Source organism: Aquila chrysaetos, chromosome 23, assembly GCF_900496995.4.
Source record: "Aquila chrysaetos chrysaetos chromosome 23, bAquChr1.4, whole genome shotgun sequence".
Classification (NCBI taxonomy): Eukaryota; Metazoa; Chordata; class Aves; order Accipitriformes; family Accipitridae; genus Aquila; species Aquila chrysaetos.
The window spans coordinates 2,633,121-2,653,522 of record NC_044026.1 but is presented as its reverse complement, the minus strand read 5'-3'; the positions used below and the strand labels follow the sequence as shown (position 1 = coordinate 2,653,522).

Here is a 20,402-nt window from a genome sequence, read left to right as displayed (position 1 = left end):
AAACGAACGGATGTTGCGCACTTAGTCCTGAAGGCTGATGAACCCATGGGTGATTCAGGGGAGAAGCACAACATCAGGAATTATCCACTCCAGAGAGAAATCTCCTCTGTGAAGCTCTCCTGCCTTCGTCTTGCAAGAGCACTAGAGTGCAAGCTCTCCGGGGCAGCGTACTATATGCATATTATGCCTAGCAAAACAAACCTGAAGCATCTAAACACAACTTTGATGATGGATTATTTTCAAGAGGAGTATTCCGTTCCAAACAGCTTAAACGTTCATCAGCGTTGCTGTAGGTTGGTTGCATGTAGCACTGCTAACCTGCAGCAGAATAGCTACATTCTGATGTTTCACTGGATTTTGCAGGTATGTAAATAGTTGAGGGTATTTGTAGCAAAACACAACACATAGTACAGTCCAGCATACTCTAAACACATGTGCATGTCCTTCTATTTAAGAGCAAAGCAAAGCAAAATAACTTCTTGTATAATGTTCAAACCTACAAGGAAAGCAATTTCCAAGTAGAAGTTTAAAACCAAAACTTAGGTGTTGCTGTTTCTCATCATGTGACTGTTATTGGGGGGAAAGCATTAACATCCCTCCCCGTCTTTGCTTAAAACAGAATTATGATGCATACACCTACGTATTATTCTTGGTTTTGATGGAAGAAATACATGATAACAGCATAAATTTTGCCGTTAGTTAAGAGATCTGTGAAATACCTTGATGTATTCACTCCAATGTTGCAAAAGGATCTGCTGCCCACCTTTTACCCGGCTGAACAGCTGGTATGTCTGGGTCAAATCTGATATTCTATTTTCATCGAGCAGGTTATCAAGTCCTAAAAAAATTAAATTAGAAGACCGAGCAAATCTGAATACAGTTGCACAAATACAGTTAGAAATATATTATAAAAATCTCTATGAAATACATCAAAAGACAAGACCCTCTGGTGTGCTTAAAAAATATGAACTTTTTAAGACTAAATTTCTGAAAGCAAGCAATACGTTCAGGGTTAACATGTCCCCTTGTTTAAATTGGCTGAAATGATTTATGGTACAATATTTTAAAACTATTTCAACTGAAGTACTTTCCCAGCAAGGTGTTCTGCCTTTTGCAGAATGTTTATGAGCAGTGCTCAGTTTTTTTTTAGCAACCTTTACAAATGTGGAATTAAATATATTTGAGATATTTGTTTCCACATATACAATTTACTTGTCACAGTGGGTGTAACAGTCATAGGGTTGGCTTTCTCTATCTGTGGAAGTTTTTCCCATGGCTAATATACCTCCTTAAATTCCTAAGCTGTAGAGTTTATAGTTATTGCAGAGTATGAGAATCTGTTATCAGATATTACATTAATTAAAAAAAAATACCTTTTTGCAAAATAGCTGATAAGTGTTCTCCTAGCAGCTGTTTCTCCACACAAGCAATCAGTGGTTTCCTAAATAAGGCAAGAGAAGTATTTTAGAAGTATTACAGTATAAGGGAATTGCCTCCTGTCAGTGTATTTGTGAATAACTTACAATATAATAATAGTAATAAAAAAAAAATCAACAATTTTCTACTTAAAACAGAGGGTACAAATTAAGACAAAAATGTCACATGAGATATAAGTCAAGAAAGAAAATAAAGCATGTATATAATTAAAAAAGAAATTCAGGCTTCAATACTGAAAAGCAAGTTCTTACACAGTAGAATAGAGAAGCTCAGATACCAAAAATCAATACAAAAATGTTTCTGGAAAAAAGTAAAATTGATGTTTTCTTGGAAACAAGCAAACAAAACAACACAAAATGACAAAACAAAACAAAACTCTCCAACAGTCTGAACTCCAAAACAACACAATACATGCTGGTGATGTTCAAAACTGAAACTTTTCATCTAATTGTTTTATGCACCTACATAAGCATAAATTAAGCTAGAACCACAAGACTCAAATTTGCAAAACATTTCAAATTTGTCCTTGAATTTTCCCTAATTTTTATTATTAGTGAAATATTTGTTTGATACATTCACTTTAGACAGGAATGAAAAATAATGGCAAGTTTTCCTTTACATCTTTTATAGCCTAAAAGAAGAAAGAAATGCCTGAAGTGCAAAGGCATAATTTCAATGTTTAAACTTCTACTGCTGCTTACAATATGACAACAAAAGACCAACTATTTCTTTCTAAGTTTTATAAAACACCCTTAATTTAGATTTTCTAGAGGAGAGGTGCTCGACTCGGATTGATGGAAGCCTTTTATGTAGCAGCATCCACTTTATGTCCCTACCTTTGCTAAAACACCACCTTTCCTGAAACAGCCCATCAATGACTCGCCTGACCTCCATGCAATACACAGTTTTAGTCCCTTCATCTCAAAAAGATTAAATTAGAACTTGGAAAGGTTCAGAGAAGGGAAGAGGGATGATCAAAGCATGCAGCAGCAGGTACAAGAGAAACAACTCTATGTGTTACCACTCTCCCTTCTGGGAAAGAGATGACTTAGCAGGGATACAGCGCACTGGCAGGGAGGGAAAAGGTGGAAGGGAACCGACTGATCACTTTCCCTTTCAGTGCAAGAACTGGAGTCATCAGTGATGGTACTGGGAGCCAGAGTTAAACAAAAGGAAGCAATTTATCACGTGGTGGCTAGTGCACCGGTGGAACGCTTTGCCAAAGGCTGGCACAGATGGAAAAGCTTATGTGAATCCCAGTGAGACAGTGCAAGTGTTTGAAAGAGATCCAAACAGACAAACCACATCAGGTTCAGAAAATACCCTAAGCTGAAAACAGGCAGACACTAGGAGAGTATCGGGGCATCACATATACTTACTTTATTTTTTCCTTTCAGTGGTCATAAGCAAAGATGAAATACCAGTTAGACAGACCCTTGGTCTTAACACATATGGTCATTTTCATGGTCACTTCCAAATTCCCTGAAATTTCCAACTACTGCTATCTACAGCTGCTGACTGTGTCCAACAATAGAAGGAGTCAAGGTTGTTTAAAATACCATCCTTTGCCCTGGAAGACCTATTCTGCCTACAGGGGAAGTAAGGACAATTCATCTGCTTGAGACTGAGCGGCAGAGCACTATTTCCTGACAAGCAGACAGAATGAGTATTTATCTTGACTGCTAGCTAATGAATGAGCCTGAAGGTACCTTCTGCATGGCCTCAAAGTCATCTACCTCGGTCATCTACCGACCGGCCAGGAGATGTGCTTATTCTGGTCAGCTGCCCAGAAAGGCACGTACTGATGGGCTGAATAAACCCCTCTACGGGCTGCAACACCACACTCTCCATCTGTTGCACAAATCTGGTTTGAAGTATTTTGAATGGTGTTTCCCATGATGGTTTTGTCCTGGAAGTATCATTCCCATCTCAAGATCAAACCCAGTAACTAAATTTAACATCCTTCCTGCTCTTTTCATGCACACCCGGAGAGACAGTGTGACCTGAGGACAACTCAAGGGCACTAATTTTAATAACTGCTGTTTCTTAATGCAAAGAAAGGAAATTAGTGCGAAGCCTTCTAAAAGTAGGTTTCTAAGCCTTAAACTAACGATGAGATTCAAAGCAAGGACTTGATGTATATCTAGACAGAAAACGTAATGATATCAACCTATTTTTTTAACTTAAACAGCAAATAAATATATATATGCTTTAACTTCATACATAGAAACAGTTCCATATATTTTAGTGTGAGTGATTTTGCCAGAAAAAGCTAGTCACCCTGCAATCAGCATTTACAGGAAGATGATTCAGGTTCAAATACGTACCATGACATGCAATCCATTTGTGTGTGAATATATATGTAAAATACGTCTGAAGAAAATACTAAGTTAAAGAGATAATTTTTATTCAGTTATCCTTTTAATGCCCAATGAAATGCCAATACATCACCCAGAAAACTAAAAAATAAAATAAATTGTTACATTCTTTATTAACTGTTACGTTCTTTATTTAAAAAAACAAACAAACAAACCAACCAAAAAAAACCCAACAGCTTACTGCAGGACAAATTATGTATGGATTTATAGCGTGTCAGTGACTCTGCAGTACTTCCTGAATGCACACTCTTACCCCAGCAAAACACACATATTACTCAACACCCGAGTAAAAAAAGGACAAGCTACCTTGCACAATACATTGGCAGCAGCTGCACCAAAGCTGATCTACTGTTAGGTTCACATCCTGGACTGTTCATGAGTGGTGTTCATGTCCTCTATCCTACACCATAATTTAACCTTTTCTTTTTTTGCCTAATGAGTCTTTCTTTCCCTCAAGGGATTTGTGGTCAATGCTGTTATTAGTACATGAATGGCTAAAATCAGCTGCTACTTCGATAATGCAAATTTGAGTTCTTATATAATGTTTTGTTAACTTCAGTATACACCGATAAATCTTTCTGGACAAATTTCTCCCCTCTTACTCAAAGAATATTTTGATTTTAAAGAAATCAGTTTTGATAAAAATGAAGTCTTAAAAAAACCAAGCTGTATCACAAGCGCTGTCAACAAGATAATATCTGTAAGATAACGCAGAAATAATCTGTGTGTCTCTACAACCACGGATAATCACACTGTTTGTGAGGGATGCTTGACTTATGCTAAGAATGACAAAATTTGTACTCACTGTGTGCTGTGGTCTAAATATGTTATTACTCTGTCTCCTTCTTCTTCCAAACGTTTATTAACATGGTGAAGGTATTCTGGAACCTAGCGAGACAAGCGAATGTCAAGTTCATCTACAAAGGTATGAAAGGCAGATAATCTTGTTCCATGACAATTATTTTAAACTACAAATTTAAAGAGAATATGAATTGGAAAGGACTATTCCACCAGAATGTTGTTATGTACTACATAATCTATATTTTTATTAATCAATGTTACTTTATATTAAAAGTATTATAACTGCACCTGACAGAAAGGAAGAGAAAAACCAGAAATCTAAGAATTTTTCAGAGGAAGTTAATTTTTTCTCAAAAGCCTTCTGAGCTAAGCTAGCCCTTAAAGCATCATGGAGCAGATTTTCAGTTGGTGTGAACCATATAGTTCTATTATTTCAATGGCAGTTTGTCCAGTGGAGTATCTGTCCCTATGGAGAGTTAACACATTTAGCACATACTACACCACAGGTATGAAACTCAGGCTTCAAATGATCAAACCAGTTATGCATACATGCATGTATATGTACATGTATACACGCATACACATGCATGTACATATGCATGTATATGTATGGAGATGCATATATGTGTATGCATTATGTGCATATGTGTTAAGTATGTACATGTATATACTGTTCAAGTTAGGGCCTTACTCCTTTTGTGTTTTTCCACAGCTTTCCACTAGGCATATAAAAGCAGTAGGACTGTTGGTCTCAAAATCTGTGTCGAAGCATTTCACCTCAGGTCCCAGTGGAACGCCAGGGAGTGAGGTGAATAGAGCAGGACTGGACACAAGGATTCACCTCAGTGCAATGCAAACAGGCGTAGTGGCTCCGTGTTAAAATGGAATTAAAATAAAGGTAGTCTGCTGGATTTTAGACCACCAAGAAACGCATACATTTTCAGACATAACCACATCTGCAAGCTGCCCACTGCAAAGCATAATTTTATCTCAGGAAGGCAGAAAACAAAAATGTTCTTAAGTCTATTTAACTAATAAGGAAAAGAAACAAAACAGCAAAATAAATGCAACAAAATAGTTAAAAAGTAAATAGTTTACTTAGGTATTAACCACATAGTAAAATGATGCCAGTGGATATTTTACAGCTCTTGGGCAAAAATAATATTGACGGCACACCTTTAAGCTTTATGTGGAAATGACTTTCTGGTAGTGTGACTTTCGCTACACAAAATGTCACTGGGTTTCTCCACCCTTAATTATATATTTCAAGCACCAAGGCAATCTGGAGCCTGCTCTTCCCTTTGATAGAATACTGTGGTTCACATCAAAACATGTGAACGTGTATGCGCGTACCTGGGTACCAGTGAATTTCACTGAACATTAATACACCATGGCACTACCACAAGTTCTCATGTAATCCCATAGCAGATAAAACTAACATAAAAGCAATCATCTACAGCATGCACCTACCTCTCTTTCTTGCATTAATCTTTGGCCTTCTGCAGCATATAAGCAATTTGTCTCCTCCAGAAACCTCTGCTCAAATGATTCCTTGTAAACCTGCACAAGAAATTAGTTTAGTTACTTACATTAAGCTGCCAGTAAGGGTAGCATATTTTGGGTGTCAGGCATAGAGAGCAAGTAAAATCTCAAGAATGCACACAGTTACGAGAAGTGTCAGAGCAACACTACATTAACACAGAAGTTCTGTGCCCACTGGTTTTAGAAAGACTGAGATCAGAGCCGACTTCCCAGTGCAGCAATAGCATGTTTCAGCCATCAGTACTCATATCGTATAAATTGACAGACTTCTGTCTAAGGCACACAGCCCAACACCAGTATCCACCATCACAGCACAGCAATGACATCCAATCCACCTGAGCTCAAGGCTCCCACTGATACTTCTGTGGCAAAAAAATAATAAAATACTTCCAACTAGTGGAACATTGCCACAAAACAGGTCATTCCCATCAGCAGAATAATAATACGCTCAGTAATGCATCTTCAGATCTGCCAGGTTTATCTCAATGGCCCAGGAAAAATGAATTATACCAAATAAGGTGAAGTCTCTTTCTCCAGGGAAGGAATAAGGTGTGTAAAAAAGGGCACCAACGACAATCAGAGACATCAAAAAATTTCTGCATAATGATTAGCAGTTTAGTATAGACAGGAGACAAGTTAGAAAGGACAACTACATAAAATAGTTAAAACAGTCTGGAGAAGGTAGGTCAGGAACAACATGTAGACAGAGGGACAGTTAGTGAAAAGAAAAAAGAAAGGTTCCTTGAGTGTGGTGGAAGAATAGAAGAAAATATTTATTCCAAAACATATAGCAGAGCTGTAAACTCATTACATTCTGACCATTTTTTTCTCTTAAGGACTTCTAAAAGCTTGATTTGTTTTTTTTCAATGCAGACTTGAATATGAAACCTCTGGCTTGACAAGCGTTCAGAGCATAATAGTTCACTAATGCAGCATCACAAGTAGACATCAACTCACTGTTTCAGCCTTCTCTTTACACTAGCTCCATGTTCAACAGAATCAAATACTAGATTTCATTTCTTACCTTGCTTTCCTTCAGGGTAACTGGGAAAACATTAACATAACAGTACATGGAACTATTTTCTGCATAAAACATGTGTAAAGCTCTACAATAGGAAACAGCTACAGAATAGGATTTATGCAAGGAGGAATCAACTTTCAGCAGCTGGGCCTCAATTGCATAATTGCCTAAAAATCAGGAATGAGCAGGAGATTAATTGTTCAAATTAAATATAAGATTTGCTTAATTAATTAATCTTTCTCCAGAAGCTAACTTCTGTTGAAAGAGGGAGAAGTAGAGATCCTGGCATATAATTACAGGATTACGAGCACATCTCTATCTCAGTGAAGTGACAGACATTATAAAAGAACAGATTAGACTAGGTTAGTTTCCCTAGTGAAAAAAGAAAACTACACTTTTGAGCCAATGAAGAAGAATGCAGACTTAATTCCATAAGAAGGATCCAATAAAGGGGAATGTTTATCTTTAGTTAGGAGAGTACTTTGCTAAAAAATAATAAATGTTAAAAAGTCAACACCTAGAAAAAGCTGATGCAGTTAGAGAAGCCTGGCATGTAACAATGGGGAAAAAAGGGGGAAAAAGCACACAAATCAGATCTGCCCCTCCAGGTTATGTGATCAGAAAAATCATTGACAGAAGTTTGCCTTCTGTTGAACAGAATAATTAGTTATTAATTTTTCTGGTACACTACAGAAAGTTACAGATGAAAGTCAGGAGGCTTAACACAAAATGCAGAAAAGCAGGTAAGCTGCCTGACCAAAAAGGGCTATTTTATGCAGTCTTCCTCTTTGAACTCTTTTTTAAAACTTCAGCCAGTTCTGTAATGCTGTATACCACTCGGGAACGGAGCAGCCTCAACAGTTTTCAAGAATGAGAGACAGCTCCGAAGATTTATTGCACATCACACAAGGCTGCAATGTCAACTAGAGGACAACGATGTCAAAGTCAGAAGCACAGCATTTTTTAGTCTATTTGGTTACTTAGTATGCTAATGGAAAGTTCCAGTAAGTTACAGATTGACCTCATCTATCTGAAAACCTTGGCCTTAACTTTGCATCCCATTCTACCCTTGGCATCTCTGCTAAGAAGTTGCCAATACAATGATGTTTTTATGATACAGACCCAGGATTTGGCCTCCAAAAAGTGACACTTTTTTACAGTGACAGAGGTGGTCTTTTTTTGTTCCTACATTTAATCGGCACTAGGATTAGAAAATGAGTGATTAAAACAGACAAAATAGTGCACATACTAAAAGACTTGCAAATCTATTATTTAAGAGTCTGCAAGCCACTACCTCTGCTAAGGAAAACAGGCAAAGAGGCCTCATTTAAGAGCAGAGAATAAAAGATTGCACATCGGGTAAAGAAGAGGCAATCTTCTCAGTCTCATAGCTAGATTTTGAAGCACATTTTCTAGAAGAATAAAATTATTTCTGTCCAAAACACGAATTAAAAAAGTCCAAACTGTTTCTAAACATAGCCATTGTCAGTAAAGTTTGCCGTACTCACCTGCAGATCAGACAGCATGCTCAATAAACTCCGCAGCAAACTTCTGTCCACAGCTTCACCATTTCGTTCTCGTTCGATCAGCAGGAGGATTCCATCAATAGTCTTGTTTTGAACTTGCTTGTCACTAATGACGTGATTTCTAAATAACTCCAGCCCCATATCCCTGTGAGAATATTGAAAATTAATAAATCACACCGTTGATTCTTTTCAAAAATCTGTATCTCAGTTTGAGAAAAATAAATACATATAAAATATATATAGTGTACATATATTATAAAAAAAGAGAATGTCTTAATGGTATATATAAGCTTTTTGACACTGTCCACTAAGAAAACCGTAAGAAGAATCATCATAAAAATACCAGGCCACATGCTACCAGATGCATGCACTTCAGCTGAGAACTGCGACCAGCCTGTATTTCACATAATAGACTATAACATTCTCTGTTTATTAAAAAAATTACTATTATAAAAATGGTGAAATATCTGAGCATGTACCTTAACATAAGATTCCCTGGATCAGTCAATCTATATGTAATTTATAAGTTTTGTTCAAAAGCATGAATTCTCTGTATGTTTAGGACCTTATTATCACCTGTGTCAGATTCTTGTTTCATTCTAAGAGGACAAGGAACGGTGCTTCTATGCCATGAAGCAGCCAATTATTAAACATGGGCTCGGCCAAGGAAAACAGAGGAATCTTAGATAAAACTTGTTACCTCCAACTTCTTCACACGCATCAGGATTTCAATAAAGGGAATTTTCCCCGTATGAGGAAAAAAAGACACAAAGTACGAACAAACCCCTTCAAAAACTTTTAGTAAAAGGAAGCCTAAGACAAAGAGTTGGAGGAAAAACTACTGCAGAGGTCGGGAAGAAAAAGATGTCCACAGGACAAGCGAGGGGCAGGAGGAGGATGCCGGGTTCCTCAGACAGCCTGAGGGACTCGCAGGGAAAAGGTACGCTCTTACTTCAGTACTTTACGTATTTTTTTGCTTTAAGTGGAGTAACGATACCAGAAATTTTCGGCAAAGCCTGGGTTGGTTTGCTTGGGCGATGATATACAATGTCCCTCAGGAGGGATGCTTAAAAACAGAACGCCCAAAATTGTGGCCGTGGTATGCTGAAAGTACAGCGGCATCTTCTCAACGCTCCGAGCCACACGTCTCGACTCTCAAGAGGCCAGTGCTGGAAAGATGATCTGCACCTCGTCAGGGTGTCTGACCGACTCCAAAAAAACAGAGCGAGAAGCGGAGCGCTGAATTTTGTCAAAAGCAGGAGCACCTGAGGTAACGCTGGGCCAGAGGCAGCGGGCCGAGGGGGTTCCCCACACAGCCAGCCTCAGCCAGGCTGGGACAAACACAGCTATATCTATATATCTATAGATATATAGATATATACGCCTTGACTTTTAAGCCTACGTTCACAGACCTTTTTCTTCTTTTACCTTCACTTTACACTGAATATTCCTGGGGAAGGAGGAAATGACACATGCATACGCTGACACGGGTACTTCCATAAGTTAACACAAAACTTGAGAGACCCGTTACACGGATCAAATATAATGTGAAAAATTCATTTTCAACTTTTGCAAATATAATAGCATGTTCAAACTCTAAAGATCTGAGGAATACTTACATGGATACCTACCATATAGAAGGAAGCATTGAATTCTGAAGTACATATGTACGATCCAAAAATAAGAAAATGCTTCTGATCATGATCTGAAAATATATAAAAGAAAACGTTTTTCTCTTCACCATCATGTGGTATTTTAAATTATAAGGCAACTTCTGAAAAACTACATCACATAGACATGCACCTTAATTACTGATGTATGTATTTTCAGCTTTTATGGTGACTTGTACAGCCACTGACATGTAATTTATTGTTGTTAATACTATTACTAAGCGGTATTTCCAAGTACATCCAAGAGTTTTCAAATGTGTAACCATTAACTAAACAGTTTTATTAGCCTGTTATGATTTTACTGCTACTGAAATACATAAGCCATTCAAGCAGTACCACCAAGACATTCAGTAAACACCCTGAAATAGCATGCTGCCATGGTTTTTGCTTTTTAAAAAAAAGCAGCTTTAAGCAGAGACAGTAATAAGCTATGCAACAGATTTTTTCATAATAGAAGTTAGCTGCCAAAATTCATGAGAAAAATAGAGATACATTAATTCTAACAGGGGAAAGAAGTTATAATAAGACATTATCTTTTTTTAAAATTTAAAAAGTGGGAGAGGGAGGTAGTTTTTTAGCTTATTACTCTTCCACATTCAAAATCCATTTTTAACTTTGCTCATAAAAAGGCTGCCCAGCTTTCAGTTTAGCATTAGCATAACTCAGAATGTCAGTAACTAACTCACCCCCAGGCCAGCTACAGAGATTTCTATCCCCAGCTGTCCACCTACTCCTCCCCTAAAAGATTTCATTGCTTCTGAAGCAATTCTCAAGCTGACATAGTTTCAGCCAAGCACAGTAAAGCAAAACAGCAGCAAGGCTGATTTTTTTTTTCTTTAATACCACAAGTGCTAACTCAGCACACGGGCAAGAAAGCCACTTGCTACAAGTTTGAGGAGGGGAAAAAAAACCCACTCAAAAGTAATTAAAGTCAACAGAGTTCATAGTAAAAGCCTTTTTATAAAAACACAAGTCCAGTTTAGCTACATTTTCAAGGCAATAAACTTGAACTCTATTTTCATCAGACTGTTGAATTTGAGTATTTTTCCATAACGCTTTCCATTTTTATTTCAGATAAAAATCACATACCTCTGCCCATCCCCCACAGGGGAGGGGAGAGTGGTGGATTCAAAGAACGAAAATAGAAATTCAACCATTTGGGGCATCTGTAGCCAAAGCTAAGTGACAATGCAATGAAAACTCATTGTAAAATGCTGGTGTAAAATTATAATGATGCATTCTCAAAGGGACAATTCACACAGAGTGTCTGCGAGAGGATTTTTTTCTGTAACATAATTCATTGTGGAAGTAGAGGACAAGAAGGGCAGAAAGAAAGAGAGAGGGAGTTTCAGTTCTTTAATCTTCCTGTTTCTTAGCCCTATAGTCAGGATAATCACCTGTGCTTTGCAAAAAAAAAAAAAAAAAGTCACAAATTAACCTAGCTCTTGGAGCTAGCTATAAACAAAGATTGTGGATTCTCCAATTACTTAAAATTACAAACAGCAAACAATTTCAGCATAGCCCAATTAGGTTTTTTTTCCACCCATGGAAAACAGGTGTCAATATATTTCTGAGTGATATTCCAACTTCATATGAAACCGATGAAAGTCAGAGTTAACACAACAGAACATAAGTTTTCAACAACAAAACCACCCCCAGCTAGCAAAGGGGAAAGTGAAAAGCAATGCTGAAATTGAGGAGGAGGTGCAACGCAGTCCCAAGTTAAAACCATGACAAACTCCTTTTTGCCAGATTTCACACCTCAAGAATATGTATTCTGAACAAACATTCAACTTACCATTTGTCTGCAATGATCTTGCCAGCATTTATTTATCTTCTTTAAAAATAAAAGACTATCCAGTGAATCTGTACAGCAGCTATTAAGGAAAACTAGCTTGCTGGTATCTTTTGAGGACAGATTCTGGAGATGAGCTTTGCCAGCCATTAAGCAAAAGCTGCTCCATGAATATTCCGATGTTACTGTGACTGCCCAGGGATAAACCATTAATTGCGGAGCTCCTGCCCAGCGGAGGGGCTGGCAGTTCTCCAAAAGGCCTCCCTTGTATTTTCAAGGAATAACACTCACTGCTCTTCAGTAATACCATCTAGTGGCTGTACTGCATAACTTTGATATAGATTTAAACAAGAAATCCCACCAGTGTCAAAAACAACCTTGTCACCAACTGAGGTGAGAGGGATAGAAAGGTTTATTTTGTTTGTTTAATGAGTTCACGCTGTGCACAACAGGAGTGACCCTAATCTCTTAAAAGCAGTTACAGTTCTAAATAATCCTCAACAAATCCAAATACCACTCTTTTCATACACACCTCCAGGTCTCCCTAAGCAAACTATAGAGTTTTCTTCATTACTCAACAGATCCAACTGTTATTTATGAATAACAGAATCCTCGTGTGTTGTATGAGTAAATCCTAATGTGGCTTTACCTTCCTCTCCTGCACAGTATCATCCCAACTCCCTCTGGCCAAATCTGATTAATCTGATCTCATGTCCTTGGGATATAAAGTGGTACACCTGTAAAATATAAAATTCTCAACTCTCCAAGCCACCAGCTCTGTCTGAGGGCAGGCAGAAAGCAAAGTTTTAAAACATCTCTTCAGAAGATCATCCAAAGTCTGAAAAGGCAGAGTTGTAAAAAATAGTTGACTGTACTCTGCTTTAAAGCAGACTGTAAGATTTGGTTCTCAGAGATCAGTTACGTTTAAGAGACTACTGCACTGACTAATGCACTTTTTAGTTAGATGTGACCTTAAATGCATCAAAGTAAATGTAACGAAAAATTCAGCTGCCATAAAAGAGGTGAATTCACAGTGCTGATTTATGTACCTATGATTCTTATATGCTATGTAGAAGCTAGACTTCTTAACTGGGACTCAAAAAAAAAAAAACCAAAACCACACAACCCAAAACCATGTTGGGACTTAGCTAGATAACGGGGGGGCAGGGGGGGCCGGGAAAGAAGAGATACCTGGGATCTTCTTTACGAGTGTATGCACCTACCTGGGGAATGCAGTGAACTGAGAAACTGAAAGTCACAACCCAAAGCACATTTAAGGCATTCATCTGGAAAGAAGGTTCTTTCTGGGCCCCAGTCCCTTGCTTCTTTCTATTATAACCTACCATTTTCTGCTAATAAAATACATATAGAGACGTGGGAAACAGTGCCGTTAGGTATGGCACTCTCCAGCATCTGCTTGCTCAGGCATTCCCCAGGAACGTGGGGACAGCCAGGCGGGTGTACACTCTATTTATCCCACTGCCCAAGCAAGTGCAACCCCTAGGCTGTTACACAAAAGGTAACTATCACATAAAGCATGGTCTCAGCATGCAAAGCACAACGGGGTTCAGAAAATAAGGGTGGCTGCACCCAGGTGTCCAGAGAAGATCTACAGGCACTTACTTCTGTGACCAGTTCAGCCAGAAGAAAAGCCCGGCAATGTAACTTCAGAAAACTATGGGGAAATTTACCGTAAAACTTCAAGTTTCTGTGTGTCCCAAGACAGCCAAGTGATCTCCTGAACTTAGAGCTCTCTCCCAAGAACCTCCCAAGGTACACAGAAGATACCTAAAAGGCTTGTTGAATGCCTCTGTGACACATAGCCGCTGGCCAGTATTTATTTTTGGTCAAACAGGCGTACTTTATGTTTGAGAATTCTTTTACAGAAGACACTGTTGTTGAAAATTACTGCGGTGATTTTTTTTTTTTTTAAGCTATTGCTATTGTAAGCATCTCCACTACTCACCTGCCATACAAATCCATACCTGCTGTTAAATCTCATAGTGCTATTGAAATTTTCTAAATTAGGTGTAACATTTGCATTCCTATTAAAATCGTAAGTAAATTGTTATTAGCATGCTACTTATTGGTATACAAAAATTATTCACCCAGATGACTAAAGTTGCTTATGCCTGATTTGAAAATGTAATTGGTCAAGGAACCTCTTTAACACATTGGCAATTACGGGTGTAATTTTTACAAAGTGTTGTTTTAAAAAATAATTATTTAAACTAACCATTCTAACCATTTCTGTGCATGAGAAAAGGATATTCTCTGAATTGAAGGATTTGTGCTTTCACATGATCTTCACAGACTTGTCGCAGCTGTTTGTACAGTGTAGCAGAGACTTTGTAAGAACAGAGATTTTCAACAGCCTAAAAACCAAAAAAAGATTATGAATGAGATAAAAAGAAAAAAACACCTCAAATTTTTGTGCCTGCATAATCAAGGCCAACAACAAAGAGAAAAAGAATATCAGCATTATCTGTTCAAGCTGTCCACAAAAACAAAACATCAAAATGAAATTATCCGAACTATGTAGAAAAATTAAGACTTCTTGATTCCTTTCTGATTTTGGTCCCTTCTTATACTGCTGGATTTCGTGTACAACAAGGTCCACCATCACCACCTGGGTCATATTTCAGATGTGCTGTTAAACATTACTAGAATTTTCCCCCACTTGAATACTGCTCGGCAGCGGAACTCTTCTGTAGGTTCATTTTGTGCATCCTCCAGCGCATGCACACATGCACTTTTTTGGGGGAAACACAATCATACCAAATATTTGCATTTCTTAATAACTTTCAGGTACACATTTCAACTACTATCTCTAAATGGCAAATGAACGCAGCTGCTTTCCTGTCATTTTATTAACTTATTTCTTTCCAAGTGTTTCCACTGATTGACACACTCATGCTAAGGTATGTAAACTGAGGGGAAAAAATAATAATAATAAAAAAACCAACAAAACCCCCACATTAACTGTTAAATAAAGACTTGAAATGATTTATTGGGACCTCACAGGATTTAGCTGAGTATTTATCCATAGCTGACTAAGACGACCGATTCTGCCCCAAACCAAACATTCTTGTGGTCACTACATTAATGTAAATCGATTTGTTACACAGCTGACCTAGACTACGCTGAGACAGCTCTGGCCATCTCTAGATTACTGCTGTTCAGCTATTCAGTAATTACGTTGTCTTACACTAACATTTTTTCCTCACAAGAAACTCAATGAAAATGCCAGAGAGAAAATGTAGCCTTGCTTGATACCACTGCCTATATTTAGACTTTGTTCCAGGCACACTTTATTTTAACTTGTGTGCTGTATTTCAATAAATTATTTTATTAATAGACCATAGCATCTGAAATGAATCACCATGAAGACAGCCAAATGTTCTGTGAGAACTGTAAAGTTTACAGCAAGTATTTTTGGCCATTCAGTGCTTCATAAAAAATTATCCGAAGGAGTTAGACATGGTTTTCAGAACTAAAAATCCAGCTGTCTTGAACTTCACTTCAACTGCCTTTGTGCTATGAGGTGATACTGCACAGCGCACTGCCTAAGATTTAAACCACTATGGTTTAGTGGTTTAAATCACCTGGGCAACTAAAACTGACCCAAGAACGTTCTCCTTTGCTCCAGAGGATTTATAGTGTCACATTTTGTTGATAAAATTTACTGATAGCATCAATGAACTTGGACAAAGTTTCAGTATTATCCCAGTGCTTAGCCTTTACTCAGTTTTCCCCAAACTTTAGGTTTTTTTGGTGCATCTTACTTCTTTGTAATACGAAACGTTATGGTACCCAAAGCCAGCATGTACCTCTTTGTCAAAGCGTTAGTAAATGTTCTTCACCCTGTTTCAGTTTAAGATCCCCCAAACACACAGGCTAGCAAGCGTGTGGGCAGAGACAGACGTGAGGGGGAAAGCAGGGCTGCTTCCTTGGGCAACAGTGCTGGCTTAAAGTGTATTTCAAACCGCAGCCGTATCGCCTCAGTGACACCTCTACTAGCTGTTTCTGCTTTTTTTGCAGGGGGGTGGGGCATGAAATCCAGTAATTTCCTCCTTTTTCACCTTTTGTTTCATTCAGAATTTTTGCTGCCTCTCTTTCTGAAGAAATTTGATTTGACTTTTATTCATCTTGCACACAATTAGTTTGGAAAAAAGCTACAGTAATTATCACATGTACAAGGATACGAGAAAGACAACACTTTTAGACTCCTCACCTACACAAACCTCGTAAAAGTTCTGCTTCAAATCAACCTTTTAATAGCTTGTTTTGAGCAGAGTCTTCTGTTTTAACATTTAGCATGCAAATTACTGCTACTTCTTGTATTATTTCCTCTATAGGTTCTAACATCCTGAAAAGTTTGTCTTCCAAAACACAAAGTGAATCTGCTTTCCAGAGATCTCCCCATGGCGTAATTCTAACCTACCTGATGTCGTCTTATTTAAACGCACACCAAGTCTGGCTTCCTCAATTTTGATACAATATTAAAGAAAGCAAACAAACAAAACTATCACACAGTGCCTGTATTATGTTTTTCATCTGGTTTTAAACCAGGTAAGTAAAATGACAGCTGCAACAAACTGTATTCACACATAATCATTTTGTGGATAGCTTGTTGTGTTTTCTAGGACATAGCTGACCTTCCTATCCATCCATCCAAATAAAAGTCTGGTCAGGACTCTCATAATTTTTTTTTCCTTCACTACTACACCGTCCTACTCTATGTCCTCCAGAAGGGCAGCGCTGCCCCATTTCAGGTTATTTAGGACCTTGCTGCAAAGGGAATTTTCTTTTTCCATTATTTTTTTCACTCACTCCTCACTTGGCAATTCTTTGCACTGCCCCACTTTCTCCATCCCATCAAGTATAAGCTCCTTCTATCAAAATCTGTGCAATCTACCACCAATCCCAGACATCATTTCTATTTTAGTCGCAAAAAAAATTGGCTGCCACCCTCCCACTGCTCACTGACTAGGTCTCTGCCAAGCACCTTCGTGCCTGATCCCACACTGCCTCTAAAGCCTGGAAAGGAGTATCCTTCGGGCTTCCCACAAAGCCTTGTCATTGTTCTTCAGTTTTTCCTCTGCCACCGTGCCAAATTGAATAAATAAATCAGAAAGTTCAAAGGCAGGCTGGTACACCAGCACTGAACTCTCCTAGGCCTCTCACTTCCTCCCATAACGTCAGATAAAGACTCGGGGAAAAAAAAAAAAAAAGCCCTGATAGTAAGAACTGATGCACACAGAGAAATTTTCCCCTGTGGATGACTCGGTGCTCACCAACAGGCAGCTAAAACGATCTGTAAGTACAGATCAGGTTTCTCACAGATGCTGAACTTCATCTTTTATTCCTTTGGCAGGAGTGTACGTACCTATCCACGCGCAGGCACGCTGACCGCCACCACCCACCGTGCAGAAATCTTGCTGATTTGCACCGCCGCCTTACAGATTATTGGACTGGCCTTGCGCAGTTTTTACAAATAAGCAGGCAAACAGAAAAAGCAAGAAGTACAGTTCTCCCTTCAGAGTTGATCTGAAATCTCTCTCCTCCTCTTCTGCCAAAACTCAAGTCTGTACCCGGGCGATTTCATAGCTGTGTTACTATAATCTCATTTCTGAGCCTCTGAAAACAAGTTAGGTAACGCTCGAAGCATCTGTGAGGGTTGGTTTGGTTTTTTTTGCTAAGCATGAAAAAGCAGGATTTTTCAGATGCTGAGTTTAAAACCATGAAATGTATTATGTAATTCAAACTCTGCAAACCTGCAAGTATTAATAGATGCATACATCACAGTCAAATTAATCTCTTTAAAGGGAATAAATTATATTAAGTCAATATGCATTTACATAATCAGCCATTTTAGACCCAGATATTATATACCCTAACTAATCACAGGGACAAGTACAGTCAGCTCTCAAATTCATCCCTATTTTCTTGAGTGTGGACCCAATATGGACTGCTGGCTTTCCCCTCCCTCACAGCCTGCACTTTGCAGACAACATCAAACCTACCTCAACTGAACATTTAGAAAATTTTAGGTGAGCATATAATAAAGTCTTAAGCCCCGATCTGGCAATGAGATCCACATCTGCAGCTCAAACACCTGCACCCACAGAAAACTCGTAACTAACTTAAGCTATGTAGCACAACTTGGCGCATCAGTAATTTTTTACAACGTGATCACTATAGAAAGTTACAGCTTCAGTTAACTACCTCAAAGCACATACGTTTAAAATAATATAGAACTAAACCATATGTAAATGGAGAAAGTAGACAGAAACGGCTCATGAGTATTTCTCTCTTACTCTCCCTAGCCCCTGCTCCAGTAGTCCAGATGTCCCAGAAATACTTTTTCACCATTTTAATAAAAAAACTAAGATCCCGGTTGTTAGGAAAACGTAACAGTAATCTGAAACGCAGGTAAACTGACAGTTTGTTGCTTGCTCAACCAAGATTCTTTTTTAATTCCCCACAGGGTATTGATGCTGAAGCGTAATTGTTATTATCTCATAATAACAAATATTTCAACACAAGAGACCATGGCATGTAGAAAAGAGAAATCATCATAAAATATGTATCTGCATCACCCAGCGAGAGGAACATCCCGTTTCCAGCATCTCAAGTGGGCACCGTACTAAAAGAGACCGAGACCTAAATCTCAGCCGTGCCCAGGCACAGCTTTCTGTGTCTCCCAACATAAACTGCTTTTTCATGGGCCCAGATCCTGGTAGCTCTCCAAGAACTGATAGATAAAACTGCAAACTTGACTGGAAACAGAGCGCGGAGCAAACAGTTCAGAAAATATAATCAGCTTTTAAGCAATCAAATCGCATGATATTCCACGTATCGCTCTGTGAAGGTCCCAAACCAGTTAATTTTCCTTCTGTTACACCGAAGGAAAAAAAAAAACCAACCCTACGCGCCTTACCTGGTAGAGCTCTTCAAGGTTGTATTTAATAGAAACGCTGCTCTGTATGGCTCCCACCGCTTCATGAAGTTTCTGCCAGGTGTCCCGAGTATAATTATCCGGCAGTTTGGGTCTTTCTGCGAAAGAAGACGCAGGCAGCTGGGAACTCGCCGCCCGAACGGGACTCCGCGCCGATCCCCCTCACCCCGCTTCGCTTCTTCCCAGCCGCGCTGCTCCCGGTCGCTTCGGTTTGGCACAAGGAGAAGGTAACGAACACCCCCCACCCCCCCCCTCCACCCCGGCGGGGGGGGCGACCAGACCTTCGCTCGCTGCGTTTGACCCCGGGGCCGGCACCCCCCGCCCCGCCGGCGGGCTTTAATTAGTTGTGACACTAAGGTGGCTTTCTGCCCGCTCGCCTACAAGGGATCCAGTCCTACCCCCCCCCCCCCCCCCACGCACGGAGCCCCACGCCTGTCCCGCTCAAGCCCCAAAACCGCGACGGGGAGGGTTATCAGCCCGCCGGCAGACTCCCCTCAGCCGCGATAAGGCGGCGGGGCGGGTGACAGCGGCGGGGTCGTCGTGTCCGTCGTTTCCCCCCCCCCCCCCCCCCAAAAAAAAAAACAAAAACCAACCCACCCTGCCTGCGGGGGTAAACAAGGGTCGGGCCGGGGCCGGTGGCACCTGCGGGGGCAGAGGGCCCGGCCCGCCCCGCACCCACCTCTGAAGTTCTTGATCACGAGTTTCTTGGAGGAGGCGGTTGTGCTTCCTCCTCCTCCTCCTCCTCCTCCTCCTCCAACCCCCCCGGCGCGGGTAGTGGCGGCAGCGGCCAGCGAGGCGGGCTTGGTGAGCCCGTTGGTGTGCCCCACTAAGGCCGACAAGTGCGGCTTCTTCTGGGGCTCGTCCGCCATCTCCGCCCCGGGCGCCGTGTCCGGCCGGGGTAAGGCGCTGGGCTGGGCACGGCTGGTCCCCGCCTCCGCCTCCTCCTCCTCCGCCCCGGCCCTCCCCGCCGCCTCGCCTGCCAAAGCGTGACCGGGCCGGCAGTCAACCACAACCGGCCCGCCCTCCACCCTTCCCACCGGGAATCCCCGGCTCGCCGTCCAACACCGCCCACAACCACCGGCTGCGGGGCCGGGTTTGTACCGGAGCTCACAAGATGGCTCCCGCCCCCCCCCCCCGCCATTCCCAGCCGGGGCAACCCCGGGGCCCTCACGCTTGTCCGAGGACAGCTCCCCCTCCCCCGGGCACAGAGCGTGCCCTTCCGTTACACGCCTCACACTGAGTGCCGTTAAGAGCGGTGGTCTCAACCGTTA

The 20,402-nt window shown here is 40.2% G+C and overlaps 1 protein-coding gene across 2 annotated transcripts in view; it reads right to left on the bottom strand.

The window, feature by feature from the left end:
* CUL4A (cullin 4A) overlaps window positions 1–20,087 on the bottom strand; it is a 37,571-nt gene extending 17,484 nt beyond the window's left edge. Inside the window, exons 1-10 of one of the 2 annotated variants that reach the window (XR_005931183.1) lie at window positions 19,811–20,087; window positions 19,114–19,229; window positions 14,442–14,545; window positions 12,174–12,243; window positions 10,337–10,410; window positions 8,688–8,850; window positions 6,087–6,176; window positions 4,621–4,703; window positions 1,374–1,441; window positions 720–838 (exon numbers count right to left, since the gene is read on the bottom strand). Coding sequence is in view for 1 of the 2 variants with exons in the window: in XM_029999284.2 (XP_029855144.1) it covers window positions 720–838; window positions 1,374–1,441; window positions 4,621–4,703; window positions 6,087–6,176; window positions 8,688–8,850; window positions 10,337–10,410; window positions 12,174–12,243; window positions 14,442–14,545; window positions 19,114–19,229; window positions 19,811–20,000 (1,077 nt within the window). In the remaining variant the exon portion in view is untranslated. The remainder of the gene's footprint in view (window positions 1–719; window positions 839–1,373; window positions 1,442–4,620; window positions 4,704–6,086; window positions 6,177–8,687; window positions 8,851–10,336; window positions 10,411–12,173; window positions 12,244–14,441; window positions 14,546–19,113; window positions 19,230–19,810) is intronic. The other variant, XM_029999284.2, reaches the window with a different exon arrangement.
* Window positions 20,088–20,402: the final 315 nt, after the last annotated feature.